At 34.6% G+C, this 20,439-nt stretch overlaps 1 protein-coding gene across 1 annotated transcript in view; it reads right to left on the reverse strand.

Annotated features, from left to right (window-relative positions):
• Positions 1-20,439, reverse strand: part of LOC114331867 (ankyrin repeat domain-containing protein 12) — a 140,882-nt gene that overhangs the window by 63,736 nt on the left and 56,707 nt on the right. The window contains exons 3-4 of the mRNA XM_050653291.1: positions 4,913-5,231; positions 2,392-2,517 (exon numbers count right to left, since the gene is read on the reverse strand). Coding sequence (XP_050509248.1) covers positions 2,392-2,517; positions 4,913-5,231 — 445 coding nt within the window. The remainder of the gene's footprint in view (positions 1-2,391; positions 2,518-4,912; positions 5,232-20,439) is intronic.

Genomic DNA, 20,439 nt, shown 5'->3' on the forward strand with positions numbered 1-20,439 from the left:
TGAAATAACAAATCGGAGGTATTATGTCACATCAGCGACTATATCCAGGGAATGTATAAAAAATATACTGTTAATGTCCAAAGAACATTCGTAGACATTCATGGAATGTTCCAACAAGACATTCAAGGAATGTTTAAAATGCTGACAGAGGACTTTCCTGGGACATTTAGGGGACATTCTTTTGCTTTTGAGGACATTCCAGGAATATTTTCAATATCCTGTGTGTACATTCTAGGAACATACATGGAATGTTTGGTGTTATTAGGGAAGATGATCAAAAGTAACAGATGTAATTCAAAAGATTGCGTGTTAAAATGGAACTGGATAGTAAGAATGGAAGACAACCGTTGGACGAAACGAATTGTTAAATGTCGACCCAGAACAAACAAGAGAAGTAGAGGTAGAGCTCAAATCAGATGTATTGATGACATCAAGCAAATAACTGGTCACGAATGGATGCTAAAAATTACGAACATCATCCTACAATGGATGGAATAGCTGTTGATGATGATGCTGACATTGCTTCCATCCCTTTATTTTTTTTTATTTGTACTTCTGACGCTTTCATACATTTAAGAATAATTTTTATAGTTTATTTAGCCCAGTAAATAAACGGGAAATACGGCGATACCGTGTAATTTTCAGGGCCCAACTCCGAATTGCATGAAAATTTGTATTTAGGTTATATTTACCCTCCACTTCAAAGCTGAATTTGTTTCGTTAGTTTCTTTAGCTGGGAGTGAACGTCACCCCTTCTAGGCGGTGAAAAAACGCGCGTTTAAAATAATTCCGAAAATGGATAAATTTACTTATTCTAAGCAACTTTTCTTCTAGAGTTTTTTAAGTATGTCAATACTTTTCGAGTTATTTGCGATTGAAAATGTTTATTTTTCGACAAAAATTAGCACGTAATCAGGCGGTTTTCGCAAATAACTTAAAAACTATGTATTTTAGCGAAAAAAAAATATTGTTAACAAAAATCTAGCAAAGAAAAAAATATAAGAGTTGTGTATTCGTGAAGCCTATATACCCAGCAAATGCAAAGTTGTAGCTCATGAAAAAAGTTCTTATTCGTCAATTTCCAATTTGAATATATGTAATCGTAAAATAACCAACATATGAAGCACTCTTCGGGAAAAACTCATTAAAACTAAGTGTTTAAAAAAGCTTTATTTTTTATAAAAGTTTCTAGCATCAAAACAAAGCCAGTTACGCACAAAATAAAGTTGCCCCCTTTTTTGTAAAAAAAAGTCGCGAAAATCTCCCTCTCTTTAGCACCCCAAATGAAATTAATCATTACCGCTTTACAAAAAATGTACTTAATTTATGTATTTTTTATATGATCTGTAAGTGCGTGTAAGTGAGTGTATGCAAACTTTGAACCGCTATACCTTAACCAATTTTTATCTTACAGAAAAACAAAATGAAACTAGCATATTTATAAAAGCAAAACCTACATGTTTTTACTCTTTGAGATTTTTCGTATCACTAATACTTTTTAAGTTAATTTCAAAAAAGAGCATTTTTCCAAAATATAAAAAAAAATTTCTATAAAACCAAATTTTTTCATAAATAAACACTTTGAACAGGTCAAACTTACAGATCGTATAAACAATACACGTACATATATAAAGTAAATGGTAAAGCGGTAACGATAAATTTTCTTTAGGGTGCTAAATAGGGGGAGATTTTCACGATTTTTTTTACCACAAACAAGGGGAGAACTTTAGCCTGAGAGGAACTCGTTTAGTTTTGCTACTAGAAATTTTTGTAAAAAATAAAAATAAAGCATTTCTAAACACTTTACTAAACAAACTTGAATTAGTTATTCTCTAAAAATTGCTTATTTTTTTTGGTTATTTCACTTAACATATTTGATTTGAAATTTGACGAATAAGAACGTACTTTACATGAGATTACAACTTTGCTTTTACTGGGTTTATAGATTTCGTTAATACACGGTTATTTTAATTTTTTTATAAGCTATATATTTGCTTTTTTTTATAAGTTAAGCTAAGAATATTTTTTTCGTTAAAATACTTAGTTATTGAGTTATTTGCGAAAAACCGTCTGAAAACGTGTTTTCTTGTCGAAAAATAAACATTTTCAATCTCAAATAACTCGAAAAGTATTGACATACCTACTTAAAAAATTATATAGAAAAAAAGTTGCTTAAAATTAGAATCGGACTTATCTTAACCGAGCGTTTTTTACCCTCGAGAAGGGGTGACTTCACCCCCAAGCAAAAGCAACCAACGACACAAGTTCAACTTTGAACTGGAGGGTACGTAAAACCCAAGTCCAAATTTTCATGCAATTGGGAGTTGACCCTAAAAATTACACCCCAAAACGGTCATTTACTGGGTTAATTTATAAGTAAGAAAATCTTACCTATCAGTTTAACTGTCTCGAACTGACCCTTGGCACATCCACAGTGGGCTGGACTTCTTCCTTTTCTATCTTGTCTATTGGGATCAGCCCCGTGGGCTAACAATAAAGCGGTGGCATCAGCGTGCCCTATAATAATCAGATAGTTATACAAAAGATCGTCAGCAATAGGAAATAGATTCCTTGAACATGAATCTAATAGAAGAATCTTGGAAATGGAAAACGTAAGAATGTGTAATAATATATTTACGAATTAAAATAACGATTTTAAATTTATGATTAAAAATAGAGACACACTGTGGTTCCAAATGCCGAAACGTGGTCGTGATCATGAACCTTTAAAAGCGTATATTGTTCATATATTTCAGAATTACTTTCGTACCTAAGGATTTTTGGCATCGCTGATTACGAATGTGATGGCCGCTAATAATGCAAAAATAAATTTAAAATATCAAGTAAAACGCAATATTTTTCAAAATTTGGTAATTTAAGGTGTTTCTAAGATCGGTGATTACAAATTCGAAATTATTTTTTTGAAAAACAAAATGGCGCAAATTAATTGGAAATATCAAACAAAATGCATGGTGTACCAAATTTATATATGCATGCGTGACCAAATGCAGCGTTACATTTCGTAACGCGACAATTCGTAACCGGACAAATGGTAACGGACAACTCGTAACGGCGACAGTTCGTAACTATACAAATTCGTAACGGACAATTCGTAACGTCAAAATGTTGAAATAATCTGTTTATTTTTGTTAACGCGGAAATTAACTGAGTTATAATTGAAATTGTGTTTATTAATTTATTGAATCAGTACCGGGATAAACATGTTTAACACATTTTATATTTCGTGTTTCAGAATATATTATAAGTCTTTAAATACAAACAAATATTTAAATACATACAAACTTTTAACAATATTTTTAAAAGTGTTCTTATTGTTCCTTAAATTTGCATACGCAGCGAGAAAGGATTAATAAAGTAAATTGTAAAATCTTTAAGCCGACAACTGTTTTTAGACATTCGCAACTTTCTATATAAGCTAAGTAAACATTCTGTAAAGGAAAAATTATAATAATTATCTGTTATTCTAATTAATCTTGTGATTGGTTATAACGTTGGGGGTATTCAATCAGCGGTTATAGTTGATAAGAGGGATGCCTTTTAAGACTTCAATACTTAGTTTACATATTTTTATTGTGAAATACGAAATATGAAATGCATTAAAAATGTTTATCCTGATACTGGTTAATATTATATTTGATTAAATTGATAAACATAATTTCATTTATAAAAGTAATAACACTCACTTTCCACGTTAACAAAAATAAACAAAATAATTCAATTTGGACGTTACGAATTGTCCGTTACGAATTTGTATAGTTACGAACTGTCGCCGTTACGAAGTGTCGCCGTTACGAACTGTCGCTGTTACGAATTGTCCGTTACCAGTTGTCCGGTTACGAACTGTCGCGTTACGAGATGTCATGGAACCGTATGCATACATGTATTTGGTACACCATGCATTTTGTTTGGTATTTCCAAACTTTAAAAGTACCTTTGGTACTTTTAAAGACTTTAAAGTCACTGATTACAAATCTGGCATTATTTTAAATGCATAGGTATATTGTGAAATTTTATAATATAAGATATTTTTGAAATTAGTTATTACCAATACAACTTTTTTGAAATAAAAACAAAATGGCGGATCCAATATGACGGAAGGAATTGAAAATACCAATTAAAATGCTTAACTTCGTGTTCAGTTTGTTAATAAAAGAGTTGTTTAAAGTCTACAATTACGAATCGGTCATTCCCAGAAAAAAAATGGCGGATCTGATGTGGTAGAAATTTTTAAAAATATACGGAGAAAAAAAACGGATACTTCTTTGAAACGTGGTATTTAAAAATTTATGTAAATTTATTATTATGTATACTGAGAGTGTCATTTCACACTATTATATTCAAAAAGCTATCAGCAATGTAAACGCATCTAAACTGTATTTCTGTTATCTTCTTACTATACATTTTGCGATTAATAGACGTTAATCGCAGAATTATGTACTTTTAAATGTATTTTTAGAAAATTTTGATTACCTTCAAGTATATTTTTACTATTTAGGTATTCATTAACAAATTTCGGACATTTACTGTTATAAAATCTGAACTCAACTATTATCTTACATTATTATCTACATATTATTTGAAAATGAAGAATCTGCTTTATAGTGATAAAATTAATAAAATACGAAACAGTTTACAGCGTTTTCAATATATGCGTTCTTTTTCACTTTTACTGCCGGCCAAAATAACGTCGCACATGGCTCACTTGTCCCTGAGCTATGAATAAGAATACATAAGGTCTGACTCTTGTGTCTGCGTATTACGACTCTACGATAGCATAAGAAAAGAACTGTAGAGATGAACATCTCTATAGCAACATGAAAATCTCTGATAGGGACTTTTTTATGTCATAACCACGTTTTTAGCATTTGGAACCAAAGTAAGACAGTATTACCAAGAGTAACAGCATAGTGTAAAGCTGTACATCCATTCGTATCTATAATATCGACGGAAGCCCCGCATAAAGTCAACAAAGTATCCATACAGTCCGTGTGTCCTCTGGAAGCTGCGCAATGCAAAGCTGTTAAACCGTCTTTATCAGCCGCTTCAACAGTAGCTCCAGCTCGAATTAGAGCCAGCACCGCTTTAGCAGAACCAGCACTGGCAGCCCAGAGTAAGGGTTCTCTCTTGTCCACGTCTGTGACCGATACTTTAATTTCTGGATGTTGAAGGAGAGTTTGGAGAACTTGCAAGCCGAGGTTTGAATCTCTTTCCTATAAATAAATATAATAAATCAATAATTATTAACAAACTTTTCTTATTTACACTAATTATATGATTTTAGGTGGCCTAAATTAATTAATTAAGTAAAATTATTAAACAAATACCATAGAAGAGCCACATGTGGATTAGACCACCATTTGGTGAGATCAAGAATCAACAAACAAACGATCATAACAATCTAATAAAAATAAAATGTAATGAGGTTGAAAAATAAAATCAAAGAGGTGCCCTACGGATAAACTAAATGACACTTTGATTTCTTTTCTTTTGACTATTGAGACTTGCATCAAAAACGAAAGAAATACAAGGAATAATAAACGAAGAACTCTATGACAATATGAAAACCCAGATACACTTAGCAGCAAAAGAAGCCATTGGTAGGAAAAATGACCGGATAAATTGTAAAAACCAACAATAATATTGGTGAACAACACAGATAAAAACCAAATAAAAGAAAAGAAGAAAGCTTACGAAAAGTGGCTGACTACAGGATATCATGAAGAGAGAAGGCAAACTTAAGAAACAAAAAATGAATATAGAACAGAAAAAACCAATGCTGGTAAACAAAATGTAAAGAAAATATAGATAACTTAATGGAAAGTTCAACAGCAAAAGAGGAATGGAAAACATAAACTTCAGACAGAATACTCATGAAAGATAAAGATAAAATCAATACAAAAATGGACTAATGGGTAAAATATCCTTCTTCTTCACGTGCCATATCAGAAATATCCGAGGTTGGCGATCACCATTGCTAAGGCTTCTCGATCTTCTTATAATAATTGTCTTGCATTTGATGCCTGAGTCCATTCAGGAATCTTTTTTAACCAAGAAACTTGTTTTCTTCCTACACCTTTACGTCCCTCTATTTTGCCATTAATCAGTTGTAATATTTTATATCGATTTCTAATCGCTATTTGTTCTAGATAAGACATTTTCAGATTTTTAACAGTTTTTAGCAGTTCTTATCTTTGTTGACCTTTCTTAGTACTTCTACATTAGTTTTTCTTATATCTATATAGTATATCTCGGACATATTACACGTGGAGAGAGATACAACTTACTCCAACTCATTATGCAGTAAAAGATTCAAGGAAAAAGAAGCATAGGGAGACGCAGAATATCGTGGCTACGCAACCTGAGAGAATGCTACGGATGCACATCAAACAAACTTTTCAGAGTAGCCGTTTCCAAAGTCCGAATAGCTATGATGATTGCCGACCCCCGTCGCGGAGATGGCACTTGAAGAAGAAGATTCTTTGCCTTAGTTCTAAACTGAGATGATTATTGCAAAGAAATTACATTATAAGATGAAGTAGTTTTCAATCCTAATAGCAAAATTGATAATATTGAAAATATTAAAAATATTACTAAAAGATTTTTAAATTGAAAACTTATTGGTACACTTTCTTGGTGACACCTCCAAGGCTGCTACAATTTTCAAGCACATGGATGCTGCAGTGAAGACAAAGGGAAGGAATTCTACACTATGCAATTCACACCCCCGTCTGCAGCTTGGTAAAGTTCCTGCTATTAGGATTGAAAACTACTTCATCTTTCAATTGCCAGATGACGCTAGTCACCTAATACCTTCACTTCGGTTGCAATGGGTGGGAAAAGCTCTCGGTGCTGGTCGGTCAGGATATGGAGAATAGTTCCTACGTTCTCTCCGATGAGGCTCCAATAAGAGCCGAAAATCGCGATTCAGAGGATTGGACTGCGCTCCGTATTCTGATTGAAAAGTAAGATTGTTTTGCCTTCGCATTGCAACTGAATAAAAATGGTATTCATTTTTATTTTATAGTCGTATTACTCCGTAGGGAATGGCAACGTTGCGCTGAGTGTGTGAATATTAATTGTATTTTGCTCCTGCATTAAACCCGTTTTTCGCGAAATGCAGAGTAAATCAATTACAGCAAACGCATAAAGTGTGAAGTTAAGTGAGTAATCTTCGCGCTGAACGAAAAATAATAGACTAAATATTGAAATTGTGCTCCAAATTGGCAAAAATCAAAGGTAAGCGTAACACATAAACAAATAAAACGTCATCGATATTACGATATTCGAAGTGGATTCTTGTTTGATTGGAACGCGGTGTTGCCAAGTCGACAGGGAAGTCCTGTAAGTAGGGAGGAGCGAAATAGTATATACTGCTCAATATAATTTTATCAAAAAAAAAAGAAAAAAAGTAAGACGCTACACTGAGAAAGGTTAAGTTTCCGCGGAGATAGTCCGAACGAGACCTTTATCGCAGTAAAACGAACCAGTTGTAATGAGCAGAGAAGATAAAAAATACGAAGAGCTATTATTTCGAACAGAAAGTGACGGTACCACGACAGACGAAAACGACAAGAAGAGAAAAGAGGAAGAATTGGAACGGGCTTTTAACAAAAGTCGAAAAATAAGCAGATCTCCCTCCTACAGAAAGGAGAAAATGGAGGAGAATATACAAAAAATTATGGAAATGATGGCAGGAGTAAGTCTAAAAATCGAGGAACAATCAAGAGAACTTAGCGAGATGCGTAGAGAGCAGAAAGAATATAGAGATGAAATAAGAGAGCTACGCCAGGAGAATGTAACATTAAGAGAAGAAAACACGAAACTAAAACAGGCAGTTTATCAAATAGAAGAACGGCTTGAAAGTTTAGAAAATCAAAAAAGGCGGAAAAATATAATTATACAGGGATTGAACATAGATACAAATGGGCCAGATATCCGAAAACATGCAATGAAAAATTTTATGCAGACAGAATTAGAAGTAGATGTACAAATAGAGAAGGCTCTGAAGTTAGGAGAAAAAATTTGTCTGGTTGAGCTTGAAAAGGAAGAAGATAAAAGAAAAATCATGCGAAAAAAACCAAATTGAGAAATCGAGAAGAAGGTCTAGTTTATATCAACGATGACCTATCAAAGAACGACAGAATTGTACAGAAACGTGTCAGACAAAAAGCGCAAGAACTAAGAAAGGAAGGGAGAAAAGTGAAAGTAGGGTATAAGAAAATATATGCCGATCATGAAATATGGCGCTGGGATGGAATGAACCAAACGTTGGTGGTAGAGACCAAAGCAAAAAACTAAGCAATAGCAATGAAAGGAAACAAATGACGACGAAAAATGCAAAGAATAGGATTACGAACTATGGAAATAAAACAAATCAAGACAGCAATAAAAAAGAAAAGCCGAAAAATGACAAGATACAGTTTGCAACAGAGATAAATAAGACGGAAACGACGCAGGCAATGGACAAGGCAATAAGAAAAGATAACAAAAAGAAAACTAAAGTCAACTTGGGTACATGGAATGTAAGAGGCACATACGAAACAGGAAAACTCAAAGAATTAATTAGAGAAATTTAAAGATATAATGTAGAAATAATAGCTTTACAAGAGACAAAACAATTGGAAACAGAAATAGTAGAAATAGAAGACGTGGTATTTTTTAAAAGCGGGGGAGAAACCAGAAGGTTAGGAACAGGTTTTATAATACAGCGAAAATGGAAGGAAAGAGTAATGGCATTCCAACCAATATCAGATAGACTATGCACAATAAGATTAAAAGGGGACAAACGAAACATAAGTATAATAAATGTACACGCACCGATTGAAGATGCCACAGAAGAAGAAAAAGATGAATTCTACGAGCAATTGGAAAGAGAATATGATAAATTACCAGGGTTTGACATCAAAATAATAATGGGAGACTGCAACGCCAAAGTAGGAAGAGAGAATATATACGAACACATAATAGGGAAATATAGTAAGCATGAGGTGTCGAACGATAATGGCCAAAGAATAATAGGCTTTGCAACAGAAAGGCAAATGGTGATACGAAGCACACAATTACGCCGAAAAGATATATATAAAGGAACGTGGATTTCCCCTGATAAGAAGACAGTAAATCAGATAGACCATATTTTAATAGAGAAGAAGCATGCAAACAATGTAATAAATGTAAAGAGCATGAGAGGAGCGGACTGTAACTCTGACCACTACCTGGTGAGAGCAGAATATAAAATCGAGCATAACATAAAGCGAAACAATAAAACAACAGAAAAAATTGGAAAACAATTTAACATAGGACTACTAAAAGATAACAACACACAGAAGAAGTATGAACAGGGAATAACCAACAGACTAATCAGGGAACAAGAAAAGTCAAGCCCAGACAAACAATGGCAAAATATCAAAGAAGCAATCTTGGACACAAGTAAAGCAATCCTAGCGAAAACCAAAAGAAAACACAAAACAAAAGATTGGTATGATGAAGAATGTCAAGAAGTAGCAGAAGCAATAAGAAAAGTAAGACTCAAAAATCTCACAAATGACGAAGAAAGCACTAGAGAAGAATACAGAGAATTGAGAAAAATCATGAAAAGAAAATGTAGAAGCAAAAAGAGAAAATACAACGAGAACAAACTGAAAGAAATAGAAGAAAAATTTCAAAAAAAAGAAATAAGATCATTCTACCAGAAAGCAAAAAAAATGGAAAGAGGATATCAAAAAAACAACCCATATATGAGAGATGATAAAGGGATGTTGCTAAATGAGCCTGAAAAAATAATGGAAAACTGGCAAAACTATTTCACAGAACTGCTAAATAAGAGCGAAGTACAAAAGGAAACAAACCATGAAATTGAAGATGATCAGATAGCAATAGAAATACCCACAGAACAAGAAATAAAGAACGAAATAAAGAGCTTGAAAAATAACAAAAGCCCAGGAATAACAGAAATATCGGCCGAAATGATAAAATCAGGAGCGAAAAGACTACAGAAAGAGATATATGACCTGATAAAAAGAATATGGGAAGTAGAAAAAATGCCAGAAGAGTGGACCATAGCAAGAATATGCCCTATACATAAAAAAGGTGATAGAATGCGATGCGAAAACTACAGAGGCATCGCACTATTAGAAATAGTTTACAAAATCTTGGCACAAAGTATAAGAAAAAGGCTAAGTCATTATTCGGAAAAAATACTGGGGGAATACCAGGCAGGTTTTAGAAACAACAGATCAACGACTGACCAAATATTTGCCTTAAAAGAAATACAGACTACCTGTTACGAACATAAAACAGTACTATATGCTTTGTTCATAGACTTTAAGCAAGCTTACGACACAGTAAATAGACAGCAGATGTACGAACTGATGAAAGAATTGGGGATACCAAGTAAAATTGTCAGGATGATAAAGATGACGATGGAAAAGACAACAAACGAAATAGCTTGGAAAGGGTATACATCCAAAAAGTTTGAAACCAAGGAAGGATTACGACAAGGAGACCCACTATCAACAATGGCATTCAATCTAACATTGGAAGGAATAATCAGGAAAAGCAGAATAAACATGCAAGAAACGATATTTAAAAACGGCCACCAATGCATAGCATTTGCAGATGATCTGACGCTATTAGCAACAAGCAAAAAAGAACTACAAAAGTTAATGAAAAACATAATAACAGAAGCCATAAAATTCGGACTTAAAATAAATGAAGAAAAGACAAAATATATGATAACGGGAGAGATCCAAAAAGAAAAAGAGAATAACATCATAGTACAAATAGATGGAGAAAAAACATACTCGTTTAAAAGAGCCAAAGAAATTATTTACCTGGGAGCCAAAATAGATGAAAATGGTCATGAAGAAGGGGAGATAAAGGCAAGAATAGCTAAAGGAAATAAAAAATATGGAGCATTACGCACATTATTGAAAGCCAAATACGTATCAAGAAAAACAAAAATAAGAATTTATAAGACTGTTATCAGACCTACAGTAACATACGCAAGCGAAACATGGGTGCTCAAAAAGTCAGAAACAGACCTGTTAGAAAGATGGGAGAGAAAATGCAAAGAGCAATATATGGAGGTGTGAAAATAGAAGGTCAGTGGAGAAGAAGAACCAATAAAGAATTGGAAGAACTATATCAAGAGCCAACGATTACGACGACGATCAAAGTACAGAGAATACGATATTTGGGGCACATAGAGAGAATGGGAAGTAAACGAATGCCAAAAATGGTACTTTCACGAAGACCAATACAAAAAAGGAGGAAAGGCAGGCCAAGGAAAAGATGGAAGGACAGTGTATATGAAGACTTGAAGAAAAGTAACATTTAGAGATGGAAAGAACTAGCATTGGACAGAAGGAGATGGAGAGAGGTTGTGAAGGAGTGTATAAAAAGACTGAAGTGTATTTAAATAAAATTTATAAGTTATGTAAGTTATATTAAGTTATTTACTATATTATTTATGTAATCAGAAATGTAAACATTTTAGCCCTAGGCCTACAAGGCCTGTTGCGCTTAATAAATATATAATATTACTCCGTAGAGTAACCAGGTGCATTTTCCGTTGGAACTTCACCAAGCTGGAGGCGGGGGATGTGAATTGCATAGTGTAGAATTCTTTCCCTTTGTATTCACTGCAGCATCCATGTGCTTGAAAATTGTAGAAGCCTTGGAGGTGTCACCAAGAAAGTACCAATAAGTTTTCAATTTACAAATCTTTGAGTAATATTTTTAATATTTTCAGTATTATCAATTTTGCTATTAGGATTGAAAACTACTTCATCTTTCAATTGCCAGATGACGCTAGTCACCTAATACCTTCACTTCGGTTGCAATGGGTGGGAAAAGCTCTCGGTGCTGGTCAGTCAGGATATGGAGAACAGTGCCTACGTTCTCTCCGATGAGGCTCCAATAAGAGCCAAAAATCGCGATTCAGAGGACTGGACTGCGCTCCGTATTCTGATTGAAAAGTAAGATTGTTTTGCCTTCGCATTGCAACTGAATAAAAATGGTATACATTTTTATTTTAAATTACTTTATTTTCACAAAATTAGTTTTAGTCATTGCTATTCTACGTTATATTTCTATGTCTGGATCTATTTGGTCGGTTATCACAGTTCCAAATATGTCATTTTGTGAACTTTCTCAACTTGAACTCCATTTAACTGAAGCTCTACATCTGGATGTGAGTCACGGCTAAAAACTAAAAATTTGGCTTTGTTTGAGTTTATTTTATTGCCCATTTCCGTTCCTACCTCATGAATACGATCAAGTAGAATTTGGAGACCTTCAATATTATCTGACAGAATTACTGTATCGTCCGCATATCTAATCACATTAGGTAGTTCCCCGTTGATTTTTATTCCCTATGGCTGTCTCTCAAGTTCCTTTTTAAATAACTGGTCCAAGTAAACATTGAACAATGTTGGCGATAAAATGCAAATTTGTCTGACTCCTCGTTGTATTCTTCTTTAAGAAGCTATCGAAGCTATTTCTATCGAAGGTTGGAAATCATCATGGCAATGCGGACCCTGTTAACTGCCGCTCTAAATAGCTCTGCACTACTGCATTCGAACCATTCCCGTAAATTTTTAAGCCAGAATGTTCTTCGTCTTCCCACATTTCGCTTTCCTCGGATTTTGCCTTGCATAATAAGTTGTAATAATGAGTATTTTTGCCCTCTTATCACATGTCCCAAGTAATCAAGTTTTAGTCTTTTGATAGTTATCTAGTATTATTTCCGGTTGATTTGCTATCCTTCTAATAGTTACTTAAACGTTTGACATTCTTTGAATCCATGATATTCGTAGGATTCTTCTGTAACACCAAAATTCAAAGGCGGCCAACTTATTCAAATACACTTGTTTCAAGGTCCACGCTTCCAAGCCATAAAGAGTAGCACGTAACATCGAAGCATCCTTAGGCGTAGTTCTAACCTTATATTATTATCCCGACAACAAAAAACTTTTTAAGTTTAATGAATGATGCACGTGCTATTTCAATACGTGTCTTAATTTCTTTGGTTTAGTCTACATTTAATGTTATCCATGTTCCTAAGTACACACACCCAAACTTATATGGAATCATCTAATATTTCTTATTATTTCGCGCGAATTTAAAAAACAAACACACGAAGTCAAACAATATTTATTTTAAAGCGATTTAATAACAAATACATAACAATTAAATAAATCAATAAAGTATTTAACAAACAAATTGAAACTACTTGTTTTAAAGTCAATAGCATAAAAAATTTCAATGTAAAACGAATATTGTTTAAATTATTTTAATTTTTTTTGTAGTCAGTGTTATTACCTCTAGTCCGTATGCAAGCTTGTTTGCGTGGGCACGCTCCTAATCAAATTATCAACATTTTTTGTGGAAGATTGCTTCATTCTTCAAGAGCAGCTTATACTAGCTGTGCGGTGTTTTGTGGATTATCCCGGCGAGCTCTAATTTTTCTTTTAAACATATCCCACAAATCCTCTACAGGTTTAAGTTCGGGTGAGCAAGCAGGCCACTCCAAACAAAGGATACCTTCTGCTTTAATGATGTCTCTAATCACTCTAATGGTACGGAGGTCCATTATCATGCATGAAAATAAAATTTTCTTCTGTTGCACCTCTCCAGAGTCTAAATACAGGTTATCAACATACCTGTGAGCAGTTAAAGTTTATTGGATGAAAATTATAGGAGTTTTTTTACGGATCACAATTCCTCTCCAGAACATTACACTTCCCCTTGTATATTTGTGAACAGATCTGACAGTTTTCGTTCTTGCTTGTCTTCCTCGACCTCTAAGTACACGATTTCGTGGGTCATCTGATTTTACACAAACCCTGACTTTTTCTGAAAATAGCACATTTTGTCAATTCCCAATGTTCCCGTTTTGGTGCTGAAGACACCAACTTAGGCTATCAATCTTGTGCTGCCTGGATAACTCGAGAACCCATAACTGTATCCTGCTGTATACTTCTTGACACGAACTCTTCTTCTTATCATTTCAACTGAAAGAGTTACACCTGTAGCTTCTAAAAGCTGCCTTTGGAGCTGAACGTGAGAAATGGGTAGGTGTCTTCCAGCTGATTTAACAATTAAATGATCGTGGCGAGTCGTTATTACTTTTGACGACTTTCACTTGATTTATTTTTGAGCTTCCTAGTTCCTATTACCTAGCATAGGTTTTGGACAGAACGCCCTGTATTACGCCTAGCTCTAAAGCTATGTCCCTCTGAGAACATTACTTGCTCCACAAGACCAATAATCTTTCCCCATTGTAAGTTCTATAACGCCACATGAGGCATATTTTCGTTTTTGGACGCAGAAGTTAGTTTATTTATTTTCATTCAATTTGCAACTCAAGCAAATAGCCTGTACCGTACCGAGCTGTGCCATCTGATTGTCTTATCTATTTTCTTTATTTTCAATAAAAACCCTTATTCTTCGCAACAATAACAAGTTTTTTCAAAAGAAATAAATATTGCATTGAAATACATGATGATTCCATATAAGTTTGGGTGTGTGTATTTGTCGTTATACACACTCTCAATTACAGTATCTATCTTCAATAGTTAATTAGATGTTCGAGTGTGCGGATTTAGTCATGATCATTTAGTTTTCTTTAAATTTATCTTCAGTCCATACTCATGACAGCGTTCATTAAGGCGCTGCATTACGTTATGTAAATCATTGTTGTCATTCGTTATTATTACTGTATCGTCTGCAAAATGTAAATTGTTCAAAACGTCTCCATTGATAGATATACCTTATATTGAATCTGAGAGCGCTTCTTGAAATACCGCTTCACTGTAGACATTGAAAAGTAGTTGAGACAGCACGCAACCCTGACGGACTCCTCTCTGTAGTTTGATATCTTGGGTGTCCTGGTTGTCAACTCTTACCTTGGCAGTTTGATTCCAATAATATATATTAGATATAATTTTCATGTCACGACTGTTAATATTTTTGCTTTTTAATATATCTACAAGTTTTTTATGTTGAACTTCATCAAATGCTTTATCAAAGTCTACAAAACATAAGTACATTTCCTGATTCATGTTCATGCATCTTTGGGCCAGCACATTCCAGCCGAACAAAGTATATCTTGTGCTCATACCATTTCTAAAGCCAAATTGTGTGTCACCGATTTCATATTCAAGAGTTTTAAAAATTCTGCTGTGTATTATTTTCAAAAATGTTTTAAGTGTGTGACTCATTAAAGATATTGTTCTGTGATCTGAGCAGGTTGTTGCACTTGACTTCCTCGTTGTATGTAGTTATATCAAATTTTTACGATAGCAGTTTGATTCCAGTACAAATTTTTAATGACGCCAATATCTTTGTCATCTATTCCTATATTTTTCAGCATCTCCATTAATTTTACACGTTGTACTTTATCGAATACCTTTTTGAAATCCACGAAACATGCAAATACATCTTTTGCATGCTTTTTGGGTAAAATATTACTTTGGCTTATTACAGGAAAAAAGGTATCTATATACTCCCTCCACTTACAAAATTACAAAATAAGAGACAGCAGTGGCGGCTCGTACCACTTTAAGAAGGTAGTGCCACAACTCGGGCAGCCGCCAAAATTTTTAGTGACGGATTCACGATATTGTCAAAAAAGGTATACTGACAACAAAAACTAAAAAAAATATGCGCAGATACTTTTATCTTATGTACATATCTTAAGTTTATTGATCTGAGGTGCCAAGCAATTGTCCAACATTGATCAAAACAGTTCCGTAAATTAATTAATAATAAAAACCTCTTAACCTACCACCAGCATTTACTGCTGATAGTGCTTGAAAATTGTTATTACGATTTAGTCTCTATTTACCAATTTATAAAAATAATACTATTTCATTATTCACACACATGCACAAATTTTTGTAATGTCACTTTTAAAGTTTACGATATATGAAGTTCATTCTTCTATTTTTTGGTTGCAAAGTTTTCAATGACTTTATAATTAAAATTATCAATACAATTTACAAAATGCTTTTCTGCAGATAGCATACCTAAAGCACTAGGTTTCGATGTAAACATCGAAAAACAGCGTTCTGCTTCAGATGTTGATATAGGAATGGTAACTAAAATACTTAAAAGTTTAATAGTTTCTTCAAATGTGCTTTTTGAACCTTCCCTCTACAATAAAACCGATAGCGAAACAGCCCCAGAGGTAGTACTTAATTCGTCTCGCTAATACAGTACCTACTTCTAATTCAGTTTTAAACAGAGTTTTGCTTAAAAATTAAAATTGTCTCCAGTCTCCATGGTTCATTAAGAAATGATTCGGAGAACTGATGCTTATAAGCAGAAAACTTCTCCGACATAAATAAATTAGAAGCAACTAAATGTCCGGAGAAGGTAGACCTTTGAAAGATCTGGTACTTTGAATAATATGAACCTTTAAGTCGTTGTCTAATTCGGCGCTAAAATTGACCAGCTCCTTAAATATGCCTCTATTTTCTGAATTTTCTTTTTCGTCGTGACCTCTTAAAGCTAACTCGAAAGCTCCACAACACCTTATAACATTTGTAGTTTTTTTTCTAGCGAAAAACCACCAAAAAAAATTTTAAAATACTAATCTTTATTGTCAATTAATAAATTAAACTTAAGAAATAATCAAAATAGTATCAAAATACCCACGATCATGATGCACCAAAAGTTTAATTATAAATACAAAAACTTTTTAACAGAAAATATACATAATAAAAGCGACAAACCAGCACGTAAAGAAACTCAAAATAAATAGACCTGGCTTCATACCCTCGTGCCTGGCACAGAGATTCTAATGTTAAGGTATACTAATAGTCCAATATAGCTCTTTCTCTGTCACTTACATATAATGCTCGTAAAATCTTTCTCTCTTTACTCGTGCCAGTACTGACTTCGGCGCGAAGGAGATTCTCCTGTCGAATACTCTCCGCTGTCGGCAGGGATTGTATTGCGCCCATAGTTGCCATATTTTATATAATTTCTGAAGATCAAAAGAAATACACACAAAAAAATTAATAGGAATTAAAAAGTTTTGAAGATAAAAAATATGTTTATGGATAGTTAGCAAGGTAGTGCCATGGCTCTATGGCACTACTTCACGGGCCGCCACTGAGAGACAGACAAATACAAGATATACCTGAAAACGAAATAAAAAATGCGCTAAAAAGGATGAAAAATAACAGAGCAACTGGCCCTGAAGACATACTCGCAGGACTGCTAAAAGCCTATAAGAATTCAAAAAAAAAATATTTAACAAATATTTATTTGATGGAAAAATACCGAAGGAATTGAAAATGGGCTGCTAAAGCTCCATACATAAAAAGGGATCCAAAAAAGACCCCAATAATTATGGGGTAATATGCATCACACCTTTCGTGGGTAGGTTGTAGGGAAAATTATTGAAGAGAGTAGGATAATATCTTTTGTTAACAAAGTAGTCAACTCCAAGAAGGTACCACAATTTTTTTTTATTAAAATGTTAAATAATAAAAAATTGGACGCGTTTCGTCCCAACACTAGCCATCTTCAGCAAATATAGGAAAACACGAAAGAACTGACCTACAATATAATAAAATTAGATATGAAAAACCCAACATCTTGGGACAACGCCCACCTCAGTCAAGAAACTTGTAACGATAGGAATTGCATATATTATATCGTTACGAGAATATTCATGTCAGAATAAAAGTTCAGATAGTAATCTTAAGAGTATGCAACCAACTATGCAGCTGGTTGTCTGGGGTGTTGTGTTGATTTTGGTACGATTTAATGGGAATATTTTAGTAACATTTGAATTGGGAAGTTGGCAGTATGTCGAGGATCATGTCCGCCGAACTTAAGTAACAGAAGTGAAAGGGACTGCGAATTTTGACAGCACTCTTTCCGATGATTTTTGTAGAGATCACATCTCCAGTGGCCAGTGCTAAAGAATATAAGCTTTGTTTGTTTTATGTACGAGTACAATTTCATGTACGAGCCTGGGTTGTCATAATATATAATTAATACAATAGTATTTTGAACACTACTCGTTTATTTAGGTGTATTTACGTGAATATAACAATTACAGGTTAACAACAACAATAGCCAGTATATTAAGCCAATCTGAAAGTATTTCGCGCATGTGTGTGTCTAACCTTCAGCGCGCGCACTTCGCGGTTCGCCTCGTGATTGAATAGTCCGAGAGCTCGATACATCACACTCCTCCCTCCTAGATGAATTTACTCATAGTCCTCCAAATACTTTGGAGGTTTTCTTATTCGAGCGGGTGGCTTCTTGACTTCAGAGACCTGCTCTCCAAGTTCTGGTTCTGGATCTACCAAATCGTAGGGATGCGGGAAAAGCTGTAGCGGACTTTCGCGCATTCCCGTTTCCATTGAGGTTGACGGTGTAACTTCGTCTGTGGTTTCCTGGTCACATACACCATACACGAGTTCTTATTTGGTCAGAATGACGACGTAAAATTTTACCTTCAGGTGTTTGAACTTTGTAGCTTAATGGTCCGGTGGTTTCAATTATTTTGGAAGGAAGCCACTTTTGACCAGGAGTAAATGACCTTGCAAATACAGTCTCGTTTTCGTGAAAAACTCTGGACCCTACTTCCTTAGGATATTTGATCTCTTGCATTGGTGCCACCAATGCTTGTCTAATAAGGTTTTCCTTTAAAAAATCTTGGAACTCAGCCGACGTAAAACTAGTTCCGTTATCCGATACCACAACATCTGGGATGCCATAAGTGGCAAATAAACCGCGTAAAATATCTATGGTCACAGCACTAGAGGTATTTGGAACGATTTTTACCTCCAACCACTTTGAATAAGAGTCTATGATTATCAGAAACATTTTTCCTTTAAATGGACCGGGAAAATCGAGGTGTATCCTTGTCCACGGAGCTCTGGCCCACTCCCAAGGATGGATTGGAGCCTTTTTTGGCATATTTCTAGACTCCTGGCACTCGCTGCAAGTATTTACTAGGTATTCAATTTGCTTGTCGAGATTTGGCCACCAAACATATGAGCGAGCCAGTGCTATGGTTAATCCTAACCTCTCAAACCAGTTTCTACCCAGAAGGCTGGCGCGGTTTCCTTCCGTGACTCTAAGTGAAAGCTTGGCTGACCGTTGACCCCTTTGCACCTCCACTAGAAACTGACCCAGTACGGGTATCACTGTATTTTGATAATCGCGTAGAATAACACTGTATTGATTTAATTTAGGTCGATTTTCACTAAATATTTTATGGTAGGTCAATTTGCTAATCACTGAGAAACCTGCGCCCGAATCAACCTCCATTTTCACATTTTTGTCATTGAGTAGCACGTCTACTAAATATTTACCGGTAATGCTATCAGACGTCACGTTAAATAACGAAAAATTATAGTCGGTACTTTGATAACAAATTCTTCTTCTTCTTCTTATGCAATCCACTAATGGATGTTCGCGATCACGTTTGACCATTTTTCTCTATCCCTTGCAGTATGCATTAGGTCTCCTATGTTTTTTAGTCCTGTCCATTGTTTGACATTACGGAGCCATGACATTTTCCTCCTGCCCACTCCCCTTCTTCCTTCGATCTTTCCTTCAATTAAGGTTTGCAGAAACTGATATCTTTCATTTCTAATTATGTGTCCCAGGTATGCCGTTTTTCTCTGTTTAATTGTGCACATCAGTTGTCGTTCTGTACCAATTCTTCTCAGGATTTCTTCATTTGTTATTCTTGCGGTCCAGGGAACTTTAAGGATTCGTCGATAGATCCACATCTCAAATGCCTCTAGCTTATTCATTGTGTTTATTTTTAAAGTCCATCCTTCCATGCCATATAGGAGCACCGACCATATATAGCATTTTGTGAATCTTAATCTTAGGTTTAGGTCAAAGTCAGAATTCGTAAAGACGTTTCTGAATTTCATGAATGCACTTCTGGCTCTTTCTATCCGACATTTAATTTCCATATCCGACATCCAGTCTTCACATAGCCAGGTTCCCAGGTACTTAAACTTTCTTACGCGCTCTACATCTTGGTTGTTATATGCTAGTCTTGCATTTTGATGTTGACATAATTGACGGCTGATTATAAGGAACTTTGTCTTTTTTATGTTGATACTAAGTCCCATGTTCTCGCTATGCTCTCCAATTTTATTAAGAAGGTTTTGGAGGTCTTCTATATTGTCTGCTATTAAGACCGAATCATCCGCATATCGTATATTATTGACCCAGGTACCATTCACTTTGATGCCGCTTTCGCATTCCTCAAGAGCTTCCTGGAAGATACTTTCTGAATATAGATTGAACAGTCGTGGGGAGAGAATGCATCCCTGTCTTACACCTCTGAGAATTTTTTGAGCTTGCGTTGTTTCATTGTCCATCTTGACGACAGCTGTTTGATTCCAGTAAAGAGCCTCTATGCAACGAATG

The sequence above is a fragment of the Diabrotica virgifera genome, chromosome 6 (assembly GCF_917563875.1).
Source record: "Diabrotica virgifera virgifera chromosome 6, PGI_DIABVI_V3a".
NCBI lineage: Eukaryota > Metazoa > Arthropoda > Insecta > Coleoptera > Chrysomelidae > Diabrotica > Diabrotica virgifera.